The sequence below is a fragment of the Triturus cristatus genome, chromosome 2_1 (genome assembly GCF_964204655.1).
Source record: "Triturus cristatus chromosome 2_1, aTriCri1.1, whole genome shotgun sequence".
Lineage (NCBI taxonomy): Eukaryota > Metazoa > Chordata > Amphibia > Caudata > Salamandridae > Triturus > Triturus cristatus.
Genome location: NC_140581.1, coordinates 1,005,930,493 through 1,005,949,538, shown reverse-complemented (window position 1 = coordinate 1,005,949,538; position 19,046 = coordinate 1,005,930,493). Strand labels below are relative to the sequence as shown.

The window sequence follows — 19,046 nt, the reverse complement described above, 5'->3', positions numbered from 1 at the left end:
CTTTAATGAGAATAGATTCTACATCAACGACAAACTCAGCAAAAATCATATGTAAAGCATAACACATAATTTCTAACACTAAGGTATTAGCCCCCATAAGTGACAAAAATAGGTACTCCAATGTACACAACGTGCAGCAGACATATTTCCAACATGCACATTTCCGGGGCTGAATCTGCTTAAGTACACACCACATATATTCGTCAAGACTGTGGCTCGAGATTAAAGACAAGATTTAAGAAACGACTAATGGTCTGCGCCACAAAAATAAATTATCACTCTTCATACCTTCATAGTGCACCTTGAAACATGCTATGCAAACCCGCAGCTAACAGACTAAAATGTATGTCTCATTAATGTGCACACCGGGACATGAACAGAAAAAGAAGAAAATGGAGACAAATGGAAAGTAAAATACAAATTGTGAAATGCATCCTGGCAACCTACATCTGCAAACTAGAAATCCAAAAGGCTTCCAGCCAAATGATTATCAGCAATCACCTAACAATGACCACAAGCAAATGCCCACTGTATGACAATGCAATAGGTCTCGCGAGTTTGAGCTTTTGACAATGCAAATAATAATGCCTTTTATTTTTGTTTTCGTTTTTGAAACATAAATAAAAGGCATTGTCATTTACAATGCCAATAGCTTGAACTTGCGTAAATGTGAGACCTATTGGATTGCAAATGCTTGTTTTGACCGGTTGCTGCTATGTCAGCCCGGTGATGCTAGGACACTTCGCTCCCTGCTGGCCCTTTAACCTGCCAGTGAACGCACAGACGCACACGCACAGATGTGGCAGCGGGGCACGTGCCCGCACCAGGGGCATGCGATCCTCTCAGCCGGTGCCGACCTTCACCCCAGCCGAGAACCCATAGATGAGCTGTGTGTGGATCAGACATCTAAGACGTGCCCACCCATTCAAGACGTGCCCACCGAGGCAGAAACGCTGCGCATAAAATGCACCCGGCAGGATTCAGAACTAGTATCTTACTGTTTACTTACTCGGCATGTTTGTAAGCGCTGACAATGTGAGCTCGAGGAGGGTGAGAAGAGGATAAACAGGAGAGATCCTCGGAGGATCAAACAGCGTGTGAAGTAAGGGGAAGCCTGGATTTTAGCAGTATCGCTAGCTTGCAGCCTCACACTTCAGACAAGGGACCTAACTTGTCCGCGCTGCTTTCTGTAAAATAATCGAATCCAGTTTGAGGTTTGTATCAGGCGTCTAAAAACCCGCCGGCCTCAGTGCGCTTACAGACAAAAAAACACAGGGAAATAAAATACACGACTAAAGACTTCAATGACGTCTTAATATTTATGTAACCACAAAGCTGTTTTGCTCGCTGCAAAATTGCAAGGGCTAAAGTGCCACACTGCCTCAAAGGCAAAGCGGAATCAGATCTAAGAGATCGCCACCAATGGGCTGTTTGGCGTGATGAAGTAAAATCGGCATAACAACCCAAGCGAAACCAAAGTGCCACGCTCCACAAATAGTAAAAAGGGCACACAGAAAAGCATAACATTTTTAACTGTATGAGGGTGAAAATAACATGACTCTTGGAAAGTAAACGCGGCATGGACACGCTATGTATATAAATAGTAAATGCGGCATGACAACATAAAAACTAGTATTTGAAATAATGTACGCCACGGCTTGATGAAGGGAAAGCGCCCGCAAAAATGCGCATGCTATTGACCCGGAAGCTGTGTGTACAAAATAGTGCTGTTAACAGATACACACCCAAGTGTGTGAGCCTGCGCGTGCAAAATCCAGTGCGTAGGGGCAAGCCAGAAGGGAAACAGGGTGGTCACCAAAAAGCCTCGCTTTCAATAGAAAGTCAGGCTTTAGCATAAACTGTGACACGAGCGAATGGGAAGCATAGGCGGAGCTTGTAGCCCACTTCCGAAGTTGACTTGACAACAATAGATCTCGCCAGAGCGAGTAGCGCATGCGCTGCGACGCTAGGCGAGACCTAAAAAACAACGCAGAGACCTTCTATGCAGCTCCATTCTATTCTCTAAATGATAAGGTGGCTTTAACTTGGGTATATAATTCAAAACCAAAGACCAAGCACATAATATATAGCTACAAAGAAACCTTCATATTATTGTTATGCGTCATGTAATACATTTTTCATGAAATGCAGAAATATGTATCAAGGAACTGAAGTCTTAAAAACTATTTCCTTAAATTTAATCAATTTTCTAAAACTTTTCTGCAGCACTCGTCTTTGCATTTCATAAATCCGAGAATGTTAATCTTTTTGCACAGGATAAACTAATCGCACGACAGCAAGCACTTACACAAAGCATCTAAATCTAGATTTCTAACAGCAGAGACCACTCATTTCTGGGAGAACAACTAAACTAGGCAAGAAACACTTGCAGCATCTTTATATAGGCGGGATAATGTGATAATTTTGGTACTAAACGTATTTTAACTTCTCAGTCACATCAGCACAACAGAAGAAGACATCGAAAGAAGGAGGGCCAATATCCACAGGGAAAGGGTAGTAAAACTGATAGGACACATAGTACATTAGGATGTGTCCAGGAACAATGACAAACGCCCCAACTCTCCTTCAGTTAAGGAACGAGCTGAAGATACACTTCTTCAAAGAACACTAACCATAGGCTGCAGCAGAAAGTCACCTGTCTAATCACAGCGGTCAGTGCTTAATTTCAGGCACTTATTTTTGAGGACCGGCACTTATTTTTCCACATCAGATGTTTACTGAGTGCAAAAGAGTGGTCACTGGCTCTGTACAGCTCTTTGTTGCCCTCACTAGGTTTGCACTTTATAAATACTACTTACAGACTTATACACTACTTGCATACATATCAACATTGATGCTGTTTTGGTGGGGGTCAATCATATTTGTAAGCCTGTTACACGCATTCAATCAGCATACAAATCACAGTGATGATGGCGTTTTACTGACATTTTTGTGTATCTTGCACAGCAGCAGTTTGAAATACAATATTTGAGTCCTCATGCAACCACCAGCTGTAAATTAACAGGGTTTCCATATAGTGGCGAGTAGAAATTGCGATAAGTACCAAACTAATAGTTATTCACACAGACACTGAAAGAAGGTATATAACACTTTAAAGTTCTAAAAGGTGATGTGTCACTCAGTGCACCGGTGTGCACATTATGGGTTCTCAAAGACATATGTGCCGCAACACAATTTACATATTTATTTTCAAATATATCTCTATACATTCATATATGCTTTGTAATATGTGGACTCAAATATGGGGGCACATGCTGTAACTTTAAAAAACAATTTATAGAATTACCCAACATTTACAGTTAACTATAAAATAAGCAGCGGATCTTCTGCCCACGACAAGCATGTACTTGGACAGAACTAAAAAAAATATAAAATGTGTCAAACTGTTGCATGCAGAGGGAAAGGAGAGGCGTGAGACCAGAGAGAAAGATGAGAAGGCAGAGGAAATAATATCAGAGCGGCAGTGACAGCGAGCGAGTACACTGAACATTCGGCTAAGTGTCAGACAGATCACAGGCACTTCATGCTCTGAGCCAGTGAAGAAAGATTTCAACAACCAAGAAAGGATTTTCTAATATTCAGGCAGCTAGCATTAAAATGGACCATTACATAACAATGAGGTAACTCAGCAGACCGTAGGACCTGGGTACTGTGCGTTACAGAAAGGAGTGGTCATAACGGGTGATCTAGGGACATAGTAATTACATCACTTTCCATCCATAATGGACAGGTACAATGTTCACTCACTGGAATAGTTGTGATTCCATGTTGGTCCCAACTGTCCTGATGAAGACCCCCAATAAGGTTTTAATTGGCCTTTTGCTATCTTGGGTCAAAACGTCGACATCTTCATTCCTTTAGCCTGGACTGACTTAACTATCCACAGAGGGACAGTACTGATTTGAATACTGTATCTGTACATTATGTATGGGAAGCAATTTAACCGAAAGAGAAAGGGTATCAGACAGACTAAGACACTACTTGTTAGTGGTTTCAATTTGTTGTAACTGTATTGTATTTTTTCAGATTTTTCACTTATGTACAAGCACTTCTTTCTAGCACTTAATTGCTATATCTCTAGATCATCCGTTAGGACCAGCATTAAAATACAAACAGATTTGGCATTTCTGTCCTTGATGCCAGCCACTAATACCCGTGAATATCGCCAGGAAGGGTATGTGATTGCTGGATACATGGAGGTCCTCATTCAGAGTTATCTATTAACTTGGAAGCTGGTACTGTGCCCATTAAATACCACTACAGCAGGATGCAAGGTTTCCTGAGTACGGTATTACTTCCCAGTTCTGCTCCTTGGAATGTCAGCTAATGTAGTTATACCAGTATCACATGGATCCTCCTTTCCAAGTTGAGAAACGCAGATAAATTCATTTTTTTCTTCACACAAATTTCATCAGATTTCCTCTACCAAAGTTTTTGTGGGGGAAATACAACTGGGTTCAAGCTGATCACCTTACTTGAAATTTTGATTCAAATCCCATTTCAGCCTGAATTCACATCTACTCTACCACAGCAGCACAGTTGCTAGTGGTGGATGACTGAAGAAACTTCTTCCTTTCTGCTGTTGTCCCTGGTTTTTCTAGTGCCACGTAGCCCATGGATGATAGTTGACTTCAGAAATAAATAAATCTCGCAGAGTGGGTCACACAGATGTGAATTCCAGGGATCCATATATAGATATGAGAGAAGTCAGTCAATTGAAAAATGTGTTCCAATCTACGTTTTTTGGTCAAACACAACTGTGATTTAACACTTGCCACAGAACTTCAGGAGACTTGCAAACTGCAATTAATATAGTGGCACAACTATTGACAAAACTAACTAAATCACACAACAATCGAACCGTCCACAGTCTAGTTCACAAAACTGCACCAGAGATGTGTTCCTGTATTATTATGATTACTATTATTGTTATTATTATTGCTCCTATTATTATTCCTGTTATTGTTACTTTTGTTTTGATTATTGCTATTTTTATATTGTTCTGCTTATTATTGCTGTTGTAGTTACTATTATGTTTTCATTATAGCAATAATAATAACACTGATAATAATAAACAAAGATTCTGTGGCAAACAATAAAGAGTTGCTGACACGATTTCTTCAATCAACATTGGCACCCTGACAATACAAAAAAGATTAATAAAAATCTATTGCACTGTTTAAAAATAGGTGTGCATACTCATCTGTCATTTGCTCATTAAACTGACAAGCAACAGCAAACCTATTTTAGAAAAAGAAGGATGGAGGACAGACAGGACAAAAGTGCGTGACCAACTCCAAGTAATGGGTAGACACTTTCACCCCCCGAAGTCTCTGTTAAGGGGGCCTTCCAGAGTATAGAACGCACAGCTCTCTCAACCCAGCCCTGCATCTCTAATAATCACCAACAAGGGTTATCTGGCGTTACTTGTTTGATGATGTCTGCTTGGGCTTGAAACCCAACCTCACAGCATTTCAAGGGACCCTTTAGGGTGTATTATTAGTTGGACACCTATGTGTGTAACACAGAAATCACAGGAACGACTGACTCAATAAAATCACAACCAATAACACCACCTGTGGGTGGCATGCCAGTGTATGTGGTGTGATTTGTAAATGTTAGGTGCTGGTACTATTATTGTTGTGTGGGGACTTTAGCCTGCTCCCGTCCTCATCATGGGCCTTTCATCTCTCTCCACTGGGGTTGCTGATGTGCTGACTGTTGCTAAACTGATTGGAAATAATCCGCCCGCGATCATACGCCGATGACACGAGCGAGAAGCAATGCTGAAGCAGAAGTATAGAAAGAGCCTTTAAAGGGTCCCCGCAGTCCCTGGGGCGCGGCAGCGGGCTGCCTCCCCGAGGAATAGCAGCGCATGTAACTAGTTCTCTTTCCAGCTTGCCTGGTGTATCATCAGCAGAAAAGAAAGAAACATGTAACAAGCACATTGCTGCATCTCGATGGGCGGCTGCAGGTTCTTACCGGGCGAAGAGATCGCCCTCCATTTCCCCTTTTGAAATATTCACGCGACACAACCGTAAATAGAGAAAAATCTTCATTTAAAAGGGCCCAATATGAAGAATTCCGTAAAGCTCATGAAACTGAGGCTTTTGCATCTCCAGGAAAACAGGCTCTGCATCAGCGGGTTGCAGAGCGGATCCTTATGAGACAAAATGCACGTGAGATGTCTGACTTGAGGTGGGAGGATGGTGCAACCGCCTCAGCCACCGAGCTGCCCATGTAAAAGGCGTCCCATTCAGAGTAACTGTTAGCAGAACGCATTGGGGGAACTGTGCAAAATGCTTGTCGGCAAAACTAGTCAAACGTGTGTGACACCACAAACGTTTGCCCATCTTTAGCAATCTATACCCCAACATCTTTGAAAAAGTCACCAGCTACTGGCGTGGCAGCCTGTGACTACAAACTGTGGCGAAGTCCTCAACAACCACTTCAAGGGCCAGAAAAGTCCAACAGTCTGGTTTAATCAAAAGTGTGTGTGTGGTATTAGTGCATGTCTTAGTCTGATGGAAAAGAGAAGAACAGATAAGAGGATATAAAATGCTTTACATTTACTGGTGTCCTACTGCCCCGGCCCACCTCCACCCAACAAAAGAGTGGGAAGCTGGCGATAAAAGTGCCTTATGTAAATGTCTTTTATTTTATGCCCAGGAATTGCCTAATTCTATCCACTACCAATACAGTCAGATAGGGGGATCTAAGACATAGGGATAAAGTCATTTGAACAGAATCACAAAGTGATGAAGACAGGATTTTAACTCAGGCCATCAAATTCCAGAGTAAACAAAACAATAGACACCATCTCCTCCCCATTAATAGTACTACTGATCTACAGAGAAATCCATTAAAAAACAGGACCCTCTCTGCAGCAGTGTCTTAATGAATATAATATGCATCTATCCATTTGGGTAACTTGCACATTCAACACTACTTGGGAGAAATGCATGCAGACAATACACTCTCAGGGAAAATGCAAACACTTTTAGTAAAGAAGCGAGATGAGGTTAACCAATCCCTCGCTAGATACTCGCCCTCATTATCAACTCCATATCAGTAGCTCTGTGCGAAGATCCGATTCAGTAGTCATGTTTTCCCCCATCAAAATAGCAAAAATACATCCATGCAGGAGATTTTGCAGTCCTTTTTTCCCATAAGTATGCTCAAGTGTCATACACATTTAGTTTCTGCCCGCCACTGCATACAGCATGGGGCAATGGGTCAGCAATGCCCATCCATTGACTGTCTTGCACTATGAGTGACAGTATTTCACCATTCACATAAGCAGAGCTCCCTGAAAAGGAGGGAACTTCAGTGCCCGGGTTGGCGGGCCAATCCTTTTGTATTCTTTATATGTTTACAATGTTTTTTTAAATATTGTTTACTGTATATATGTAACCCAAAAAATAGCCAAGCGAGAAAGAAATGTATGCTTGGCAAGGCCAGAACTGTCGGCCAGTCTTCCTGTTGCTCACCTCAGACATGGAAGGGCCAGTTGAGAAATCCTGAGTGCCCTGGGTGCAGGGAGGAGCTGCATGCCTTGGGAGGCTGGAAATATTGGGAAGGCAGCTTTAGCTAAAGAAATGTAAGAGCTGTAGTTCGACAATGCTTGTAAAATAAATTATTACAGGAATTACAAAGCAATTTACGAAGGTAAAAATAAAACAAGTGTGGACATTCCTGGGGGAAATGGGCAGTGAAGGATGATCACATCTTCATTGTCAACTGATTGTTTTTTTTGCTCATTCTTGGATTAGATACAGCAGCGGCTCCTCCGATTGAGCGGAGAGGTGTGGCCCTACTGCTGGTAGGCAGTAAGTTCAAGCATGAAAAATCAAATGATATAAAGCAATTTTACTATCATTTTATTTTCCGTCCTGCACTGCAGGCTGCCAGTTGTGAGGATCTGAGCCGGTTAGGGAGGGGTGGGGCCATCCTGAAGGATAGCAGCTGCAGCAAAAGTGGGCATGCGGGTTTGGCATCTCTTAGTACGGCCACATTGACATGCGCACTTAGATCTCTCCAACCCAAGCTGTATTGCACAGCCACCCTGCCCCTCCCCCGCCACGCAGCACTCCCTCCACGAGCCACTACTGCTGCCAAGGGCTCCATTGCCAGGGCAAAAAGCAGAGGTGACAATGGGCATTCTGCTGTGTGCCTCTGGCAATACTAAATGGTTCTGAGACTGCACCATTGAGCTTGATTCTGGCCAAAGGTCCTGAATATTGGAGTGCAATCCATTTTAGGAAGGAGTGTGGGAGCCCCATGTGGCGGAGGACGGTCATGAGATAGACCCATTCCAGAGAGTCAAAAGCCTTGGCGGCATCGAGAAAAACCCACAAGGCATGTCTGGATTGATGTTTTGTAGGAGGGCAAATGGTGCACATAAATTACAAGAGGTAGATCTCCTGGGGATAAAACCAAATTGATCAGATCTCACCAGAAATGTCACTAGGAAGGATAGACAGCCAAAACTTTAGTTAGTATTTTTTGGGAGAGCCCGGCAATTTGCTGCAGGGTCGCTCTTCTCTCTCCGAAAGTGCTTTGTACAAATACATTTTCCTTTTTTATCTAACGATCTCCATGGCCTCTGCCATTAAATGGTGTCCATGTCATTCCATTAGCATGTGCAACAGTTGAGACATATGTGCATGCATACATCATCACACAGGCATGGATCTATAGAATGAGCAAATAGCAGCAGTGGGTGCATCAATTTTTCTTTTTACGAACGCTGCACAGCATCAGCAAAATAAATTGGCATAGGCAAAAGGTTGACAAGGTGAGATCTGTTGGCTTTGGACTGTTTGTTACAACATGTAATTAGATTAACTTCCACACAAATATACCCTGTTACCTGTTAAATAAGGTCTGGATTGTTGCAGCTAATCATGGAATAGTTATCGCTGAGTCGAACACCCCTCTCATTTCCGTGTAATACATCTTAGCAGGTAATCAGCCAACCACACTCCTGACATGCACACTTCATGGCAGAAAGGTACATGGGCACAAGAAGATTTGCCAATTATTGGTACACCTAGTGTTAAATCGAATTCATTAAAGCACTATGTGAAGTGTTAACTGATACGGTGCATACAGGAACGGCCAGTGACAGTGATGCAGAGTGCCAGTAAGTTTCTGAGTCACAGCCCATTGCAGATCCTCACAGACGGCGTAAAGAGACCAGCTGCAATGTTTGTCTCCAGACTACACTATGCTGTACAATATATATTTAATGGCACGGCCGGATTACAGGATGAAAAGGAGAATCCACAATGGCGTGCTAGTAATGAAAGGCTTGCCTAAGTTTAGATCTTTCCAGATTCGGTTGAACTCTCTGTACTGGACCAGCGGAGAGCCACAAAACATGACGCTGCACCCGATGCGCTTTCTCAGTGATCACTGTGTTTAAACGGTACTCGTAGGATTTTGTTGCTGATGATGGGTAAAAAGTAAGATGGAGGAGTTCTCTTTAGCTGATCTACGCCCTCCTACAATTGGCCCTAAGCGCCATGAAGAATGGGCAAAATCGCTCCTTTACTCCACTTAACGCCAGTGGAGTAATTTGGAAGAAACGATAATGTGGTTGTGTTTTTTTAAATTCAGACACATTCCTCCAGTTTGATTTGCCCCCCTTTTTTTTGGGTTGGGCGCTGCATGCTGTTCGATAAGACTCTAAGCCTGAGAACTCTCTGATATAGTTATTTCCCTGCTGTGGCAGGTCTGCAAGAGTGTGTAGTTTCTTGCATATACACAACTGTAAGTTTCTACCAAATTATTTGTTATTTCACCCTGGTAGAAAATAACGCTTGGAGAGTTATGTATACATTCGGCATAGTTTGAGCTTCTCGGATTCGTCGTCGAAACACCGTCACACAAATGGCACGCAAGAGCCCAAGGCCAGTCCTGGCTCTCCTGCGAGTGAAAGTAAAGTTTGTCAGCCTTGTGCAGGTCGTGTTTGGGAATAGTCCTTACTTAGCTCAGGGAATTGCTTGGCATTGACCAAGGAGCGGAGTGCAGCTATTGTCACTGCAGAGAAAAACTACCCTCATCAGTTTCCAGGGAAGTTCATAATTTCCGTTCCACAACTTTTTAGGGCATTGCTGAAACGCCTTGTTTCCAGGTTGGAAAAGGGTGCTGTGTGGGCAAGGCACCACTATGAGACGTTCTTTCTCTGCAGTCTACCTTAAAACAACAACACAGCCAAACCAAAACAGAACGAAAATAGAAACCCCAAAAATTAGTAGTCATTTCCAGGCATGAATGATTTAGTTGGGTTGTGTGCCACCCGAAATACTCATCCCATGTGGTGTGACGAGGAGCTAAGGTCTCTGGTGGCTGTCTCGGCTCGCGCTGTCCATAAATCACGTCTGCTTGAGAGTCAAATGCTGCTCAGGTTTATGGCTTCCATAAACCTTGCTCGGTTTGACTGCTCAAAAAGCAAAGCATCGTAAACAGGGCTCTAATCAGATTAATGTTATGTTCCTGGGAGACATATTTTTTTTTTACTAAGAAATAAAATGGACCAGGAACCAGAAATTCAGACCCAAGCTTTAAACATAGATTTCTTTCTTGAACTCTGCGTTGACATTTTAGTTGCATTTGTATATGCATACCAGCCACAAAATAAATATTCATCATTCCTATTGTGACAAGCCCTGCACCACTGTAAACCTGCTTACCCAAACAATCCCCCTCTCCCCATTTCAGTCAGCAGCCAAAAGGCAGCATAGTTCTGAAGGGATGCAGGACAACACAATGCATGCCTTTACCATGCATCATTTACTATGCATATACAGTTAGTAATTGTAAACCCCTATTTTGTTAAAACTATTTTAAATTAGCATTTTTTCTTTATTGGGGTAGGCCCCTTAACCCCTACTTTTTAAAGTGATTTTTATTCCCTCTTTTTTAACCTTACTTACCTCTACCCACCCCTAAACCGTAAAAAGTACCCTTACCACTTACTGACCTCACCACACCTAAACCCTAAAACTCCCTTACAACTCTGTACCTCTACCCACCCCTAAACCTGCCCTTACCACCCAATACCTTAGTGTACCCCTAAACCCTAAAAACACCTTTACCACCCAATACCTTTACCCACCCCAAAACTGTACAAATCCCCTTTTCAGCCTATACCCCTACCCACCCCTAAATCCTAAAAAATCTCTTACCACCCCTATATCTCTACCTATCCCTAAACCCTCAAAAATACCCTTATCCTCCCAGATTCCATACCCTCTCATAAACACTAAAACTCACTTACCAGCCTATACCTCTACCCACCCCTAAACCCTGAAAACACCCTTACCACCCAATACACCTACCCACCCTAATCCCTTAAAACACCCTTACCACACTATACCCCTACCCAGCCTAACCTCAAAAAATGCCCTTACCACCCTATACCCCTAACCACTCCATAATCCTATTTATTTATACAGAGTTTAATATAGCGCTAACGTGACCCGTCAGGGTATCAGAGCGCTGTACATATAGTGAACAGATCATACGTACATGAGAAAAAGCAAGAAGGCATAAGTAGGAAGCAATAAAAACAATATTCCAATCATCCTGGTAGATTGGAGGGCCAGGGGTAGATCAACATGTAAAAAGACAAGCTGAGTGACTTCAGGGCCGCTCCTGAAGGAATCTGTTAATCAGAAGCATTTTTACTTCTCGTTTGAAGGCAGTAGTAGGTGGGTTTTGCCTAGTTTCCCACCCCTAAACCCCAAAATGCCCTTACCATCCTATACCTCAACCCACCCAAACCCTAAAAAACACTCTTACCACCTTACACTCCTACCTATCGCTAAATCCTAAAAACACCCTTACCACCCTATACTCCACCCCCTAAACCCTACAAATACCCTTACCCTAAACCATTAAAACACCCTTACCACCCTATAACCTTACCCAGCCCTCTACCCTAATTTATACTAGTGTTTGTGCATATATATAGATATATCATACATTGACAAAGGCTACTACGGCAGCCGAAACATGTCTCTCTTGGCTTCCCGGGTCGAGGCAGGCCAGATGAAATAAAGAAGCCATAAACTCCACAGCTCTGTGTGCGTGCTCTCTTTCTGTCATGGAGCGGGAGGTGTCATGTCATAGATATATATATATATATATAGAAACACACACATACTTACCTTAAATACACTTAGCTTGTATTGTATAGGCATGTGTGTTAAGGTGTATGTGTGGTAAAGGCAATGCGTGGTAAAAGATGAATGGTAAAGGCATTGCGTGGTAATGACTGCGTTGTAAAGGCTGTTTCCAGTTATGAAGCAACAACGGTGTGATACCACTATGTCTGCATGTGTGTTTATGGGCTTTTGGTACCATGCGGCTGGCTTCCATCTTAAGACAGCAGGTTTCCATTGTAAGACAAGGTTAGCGCTTGCTTGTTCAGAGCACCATTATTCAATAAATACCTTTGCCTTTCTTCTTGCTGGTAAAGACTCAGCAAACCGCCTTCTGCATTGGCACAGACTTGTTTGACTAGTAAATCATTTTTACACAAGGCTTAGGCTTGCATTCCTCTGTCTCCATATAGTCAATGCACACAAGTACAAGGAGGAATTATCAAAGGCAGAATACAAATATAAGCATATCCTTCAAAGAAGACAGATAAAAGACTAAATTAGCCAAGAAGATCCAATCCATTTACACTTTCCCCTTGGAGGCGAACACACGGACAACAAAGCAGCACACGCGCAAAAGCCCAGAAAGAGAAGTTCCTTTCAGGGCTGGCATGCCACTAGACCCCATCGCACAGCTGGGATTAGGTCCCAAGAATTTCCAGTTGCTCACATGTTCTGACCACAAGTCTATCTGCTGCTTACCATCTCAGAGCCAAGAATCCCAACTACTGTTTGGGCAGATGCTGTCCTCTGCAGCTATCCTGTCTCCGCGGAAAATTCCTTTCAATACGCTGCCGAGGACCTAGTGCCCCCTTGTCAGAATTTGACATGGCAAGGATGAGGAAATATACTGTAATAGCAGCTCCATTCTATCCGAGAATTTAAAAAAGGAGGAAACTCCATTTGATTCTGTGTTTTTTTAAGAACATCAATGAGGGAGAGGCTGTTTTTGCATGACACTGTGAAAGCAAGTGACCACAAGGACTATAGGCAAACAGGAAGCCTGCTACTGATACAGGCCTTGAGACTGGACAACACAGCAGATGAAGATCATAACTTTAGCTACCTCTATTGTAAACCTACAGCATTACTAACCAGGAGATGGTGACCAGATCAGATACTGTAACTTGTTGAAAATATTCTCAAGCATATGAATAAAACTTCAACAGATTTTTCACTGCGGGCAACCCATTGCTTTACTGGGACCAATACAATTGCTTTTTTTTATTTTTACTTATTTTTCATATATAGTGCAAACTCAACCCAAAGGTATTGGGGCGCTTTATATGAGCATCAGTCAAATTATACAACGTCAGTAAAATTTTAGGCACAGGAGATTAAGTGATTTGCCCAGAATCACAGGATGATGAGTGACTCCAGGACTCAAACTTGGTTCCTCAGTTACAAAGACGGCAGCTCTGGCCGTAAGGCCACATCCACTCCCAATCTTATTTATTCTCTTCATTTTGTCTGCTGTCAATGACTGTGCCATTGCCTTTTTTGACCTCTGTCACTGCCATGATGGTAAATATAAGAGGACAGAACAAGGAAACAATGTTATAACCTAGTCCAATCATGAGGGGAAGAAAAAAAAGAAATAAAGAACCAAGGACCCAAGATTTGAAATGCTGGGTGTGTTTCCATCATCTCCAAAACATGGCAAACCAGACCTACCCTTGAGAACTTGACTTGGCAACTACAAACCACAGCATGCCACTGCCACCCCTTGCCACAATCAGTTGGACTGTAGAAGCCTGGAACTTCTTTCTAACTAATGATAAAGCACAGCAGGAAGGTGAGCAGGGCTAGGTGTCGGTAGTGCGTTGTGTCCAACCATGATAGTAAATGGAAAGCCTTACTACTACTGGACTGCAGTGAGACATTGGAACTTCTTAGCTTTGCTTTGGTTTTATCCCTGAAGCTTTTACTCCTAGACTGGGGGACCAAGACAGATGAAGAGAAGGCAATATCCAAATGGCTGTGAGGAAAGAAGGCTACAGTTCGGTAAAGAAGGCAATGTTCTGGCCGTACAACTAGTAGTTCAGGCAGTCACTGTGCCCATCTTTCACTACTTCAGGAGAAAAGTATAGTAGGCTTTTCATATTGAACAAGAAATCTGAATAGTGAAGGTAAGGCTTTCGTTATGTGCACTGATCACTCACATTTCTTTGAATGGCTCTCAGTGGAAACAAATGTTATATTCTGCCACATAGTGGACATGAGGCAATCTGACCTTACATTACCTTGATTGCTGCAAAGAATTAAACGCACAAACTCCTACAGTGCCGACAGAGCTGTACAGCACCTCTGTCACTAAAATTCAAAAACTACATTATTATTCATTCCCTGTTTATTTCCATATTACCTGGGTGACTATCCTTGTCTAGGGAAAGTGTATTCTGTGAGGTAATACATTGGAAAACGGTATGTTCAATTCTGCATAAACCATTGCATAGACCGGATTACGCTTCTCTAGTTGACCTGTGTTATAAATAATGTTCTGCAGGTCTGCACACTCTTAGCGTGCTACAGCTTCAGTTCTTATTACTGCAAAGTCAAAGTGTCTGCCGCCAAGTCACACTGAGACATTGCATTTATTTCTAAACCTTAAGGAAAGAAGTCTTGCAAATTTACACTTAGCAACTATGTACAAATGAAGTCGGAAAGCTATGCCAAAGCACATCAACCCAAAGTTTACAAATGAAATAAGGCCCTTCACATCCCACATCCAAAGAAACTACTTTTGAAAGTCGCCCTGTGGATTTAAGTCTAAAAATTTAAAAATGTCTATTTGCTCTCAGCATTTGAGGTCAGACTGCTTCTTTAGTACAAACAAATTCTGGGTGTTTCACAATATCGCACTTGAAATAGTGACCTACAGAAATATCAGGATCACAATATCGACCCCAAAATATCGTCATGGCAGAAGTGTTAGTGGAAAAACTACACTTACCTTCGCATATATTTTAGGAGTGGATATTGTGGCCATGATGTATTTGTTGGTCGATATTTTGAATGCACACAAAACCGTTAGACAGTACAAACCTGGTGGTTTGAAAATGCTTGAATTGACTTGAACCATTGGTAATTAATGGGGAACTTTCCATTTCGAAATTTTTAGCTCGTCTGTACCATTAAATGAAAGGGGCCGCGTACATGGAATTTACCTTGCCAGAAGGAACAGCCCTGTACTGTATGAACTGTTGGGCCACATCCCCTTCAAACGAGAACATAATTTAACCAGTAGGTCTGACGCTAAGCATGGGCCGTGTGGGCAGCTGCCTAGGGCCCCGCACTCAGACTAACAACATGAGGCCCTACACCACTGCAACACAGCCAGGCACATTGTCTTCTTGTGCCAGTTGCCGATCAAACTGAGAGAAAGGTGTTTTGTTGCAATTGGGAATAAGGTCCCCTCCCCGAACCTCACAGCCATAGTAAAGCATGGCGAGGCCAAGGGAAGGGGGCCCCAGTGCAAAAATCTAGGCCTGGGCGTGATGTTCGCGGACTTTGCGGAGTTTTTCCCACTCCGTCCTCTGCATAGCGCGTGGGGTTCCGAAAAAGCGGAGCAGAGTTTTTTCCGCGCTCGCCAAAGTTAAGTTAGTGAGCCCAAGCGAGGAAAATCTTACTCCAGAACACCTCCCAGCGAGATTTTTCAACATGGGCGGTCACAAATGGCCACAACCGCCTGCGTTAAGAAACCTTTGGTTGTTAAGTAGGTTTAGGTATAATGTTAATGCAATTGGATATGTAACTAGGCAGCCTGCTACAATAACAGTTATACTGTCTACTCGCTGCACAATACATTGCTAGATCATTAAGCTTAAAGAATTACAGCTTTGATCAAATCCTAAATGTAAGTGTACTATATATCACTGTACGGCATATAGTGCATCCATGTTTGCATAGGTTACAATGTCTGTATGAGATACAAAACCTGGAAAAAACCTAATAAAATGTGTTTAAAAAAACAAAAGAAACCTTCCGTTCATGTTGAGGATGCTGCCGCTCGAGTAGAATATCTACTCGAGCAGCAAAAAGAAGCAGCGCCCTCTTGCGGTGCGCATGTTGCCGTTCACGCTGATTTTCCAGCACGAGACAAACACCCGGAACTAAAAATCAGAGCGAACGGTACGACCTAACGCACTCCGCCACTTGCGGAACTCCACGTAGTGCAGCAGAGTTTATGGGAACTCCGCATGCTGCGCCCAGGCCTACTATAGTCCCAGTTGTAAAACAACATACTCTGCAGGTCTGACCTTCAAGTAGGCCTCTTGCCCTGCTGTCCCACAGCTTTTACCCATGATGAACCCATATTATAAACAACTCTCACACCTTCAACACTTTATGAGCTGTTAAAGAGGTGTTTATAGGTGGCTGAGAGGGAGGGGCTACAGCCAAGGAGGGGTCTGCAAGAAGCAACTTCTGGAGCAGGGTCATGTATTGAGAAGCAATCAGTCTAGAATGTGTCACACTGTATTCAAATTAGAGGGGCCTTGCACCTTCTCTTTCGGCCGGGGGCCGAAAAATCCTAGAGCCACCCACTACTAACTAGAGTATTTTGGTTTTATTGGTCCTCTTTAGTGGAGTGGAGTGCAGCTTGAGTCCATATGAACAGTTGTCAGGATTCAGGTCTAGGCATACCTGTGCCACTTCAGGCACCTCAATTACAAAGAAATGTTTGAATCAGTCTGAACTACTAACAATTACTCTAGGCCTCTCCACTCCATCTTTACAATCCAAGCCCGGGGAGATGGACTCAGCAATGGCCATGCTAAAAAGTAAGGTTCTGTACCACTCTGAGGCAGACCACTTTCACCTTTTATATGCTTCACCACTCACCCAACCCAGATTGGAGGAGTTACCCCACTGCTCACCCAGCTCTTTGGAAAGGGGACTTGAAATGAGCACACATCATTGCAAATAATGCTGCGTCGTCTGACAAGGCAGGTAGAGAGAAGACTGCATAAGAGTCCCTGTCAAAACCTTGTGGGTCACAGAAGGTGTTTGCATCATCACAGTGCAACAGGAATGTGGCAGGTGACAGTAGGGTCAATAAAAGGTACGGGGTGCTACGCATGAATGTCCTACCGTGCTGAGCCTTGGGCACCCCTCCGCAGTTACCGTTTCTGATGGGCTGACAGCGCAGGGCGGGTCGGTGGAAGTCGTCTGTGAGAGCTGCCCAGCAAGGACCGGCTGCTGGCCCAGCAAGGCAGGGAGAGAGCGATCATGGCGCAGTACGGGGCTGGGGTGGGAAGGCCCAATTAGGACGGGAGGCATGTGAAGTGGAGGAAGCTCCTGAAGGAAACACAGAAAGCAAAAAAAAAAAGAATTAAAATTAGAATTGTGTCTCGCCGCCATCTGTAAATTTTTCAGAGACGCTGAGGCGCAATGTACAACAATTATCCCTATATTCGTCTTTTAAGATTGGGGTGCTACGGGAACCGAGGAGGTAGCCAATGTGATTTTTTTTCACTGATAGAAAACCTGTGACATCCCCATTGTGGGACTTCCGCTGCTGGTTTACCACATTCGCACTCAAACGTTCACCATTACCAGGAACGGGAGGGCAACAGCAAGGCAGATATAACTAAGTTATTAAGTTGTTGAACAAAACAAACCTGTGTATGTGCCAAGGGTGCAAAATGGAATACCTGATCAAAAGAACAGAGCAATACACAAGCACATGCTCGAAGAAGACATAACATTTTAAATGCCTCGTCAGAAGCACTTATGTGCACAATGCATAAAAAAATAGGAGTCAAGACAACTAGTTTGATTCCGAACCAGTCTATGAGATACAAGTGCATGGGCCAAACACTGCACTAGCTATCTCTGGTCTATCCAGTACATCTAACGAAGCATCTTGGGTCCATCCAAAGATGCATCAGAGGGTTACCTAGGTGCAAAAAAAAGAATCTTAGAATGCAAATGACATATCCAGGCCCTTGGAACGAGTGCCAGAGGATATCTGTTGCCCCGGGAGGAATTTAGGCTATGTGAAATCAGCCCTGTGACCAGATTTTCTGCAATCTTAACTTTAGAAAATGGGAGTTCCCATGGGAGGGGCAGAGGGGTGGCAATTGGGATTGTTAGAAAAACCAAGTCAAGACTTTTTTCGTATTCTATACAAGCCTCAACTCATTGTCCAATCCTAAATGCATACGTAAAACGACCTCCCCACCCCCCACCCTCAAAAAAAGTTGACGCACGCATTTGAAGTCGGGGAGTTGTTTGTCATTCCACAAAATGTTAGTGCAGCTACAAAAATTGTAGTTTCAAGCCCATAATATGGAGATTTACACATTCTTGGGACTTGCCCCCAAGTCTACTAGAGGATTTAACAGATGTAACACAACCATTCAAACCTTGCATGAACGCGTTCAAATTGTATATGAAGTGCCATCAGTTGTACCACACACAGACCAACTTAATAAGGTTACTACAGGTTTCCTACAGCTTACTTAAGAAAAGCAGTAAAACGCAATAAAATACAACTACGTGCCGGTGTCCTGCGATTACACACGAGAGAGCTCCATTAGCAGACACAGATGTGAACATCTGCAGTGCTAATGACGACCTCCACGCGGCTTGAGATACTTCGGATGGGACCTCTTCCGAGCCTTGTTTCTCAAACGCATCAAGCGCTTAGTTGCTCCAGCTGTAACGTGGCGCTACACGTGAACATACAGAAAAGCATTCCACTCACTGACTTTTCTATCTGCGGGCTGTCTGCTAAGCTCACTGACAAACCGCCGCCAGGAAAGGAATGTAAAAGAAAAAACAACGAAAGAAACCATGCAGGAATGAGGGAGTGGAGCTGGTATCATACGGTACCATGAGCCTCCGGTCGCC

The 19,046-nt window shown here is 43.3% G+C and overlaps 1 protein-coding gene across 5 annotated transcripts in view; it reads right to left on the bottom strand.

Moving 5' to 3' along the window:
- Positions 1–19,046, bottom strand: part of BNC2 (basonuclin zinc finger protein 2) — a 1,107,147-nt gene that overhangs the window by 301,557 nt on the left and 786,544 nt on the right. For 3 of the 5 annotated variants that reach the window (XM_085634830.1, XM_085634798.1, XM_085634806.1), the window contains exon 3: positions 17,283–17,489. The exons of the other annotated variants lie outside the window; for them this stretch is intronic. In XM_085634830.1, the coding sequence (XP_085490956.1) occupies positions 17,283–17,489 (207 nt within the window). The remainder of the gene's footprint in view (positions 1–17,282; positions 17,490–19,046) is intronic. 5 annotated transcript variants of the gene reach the window in all.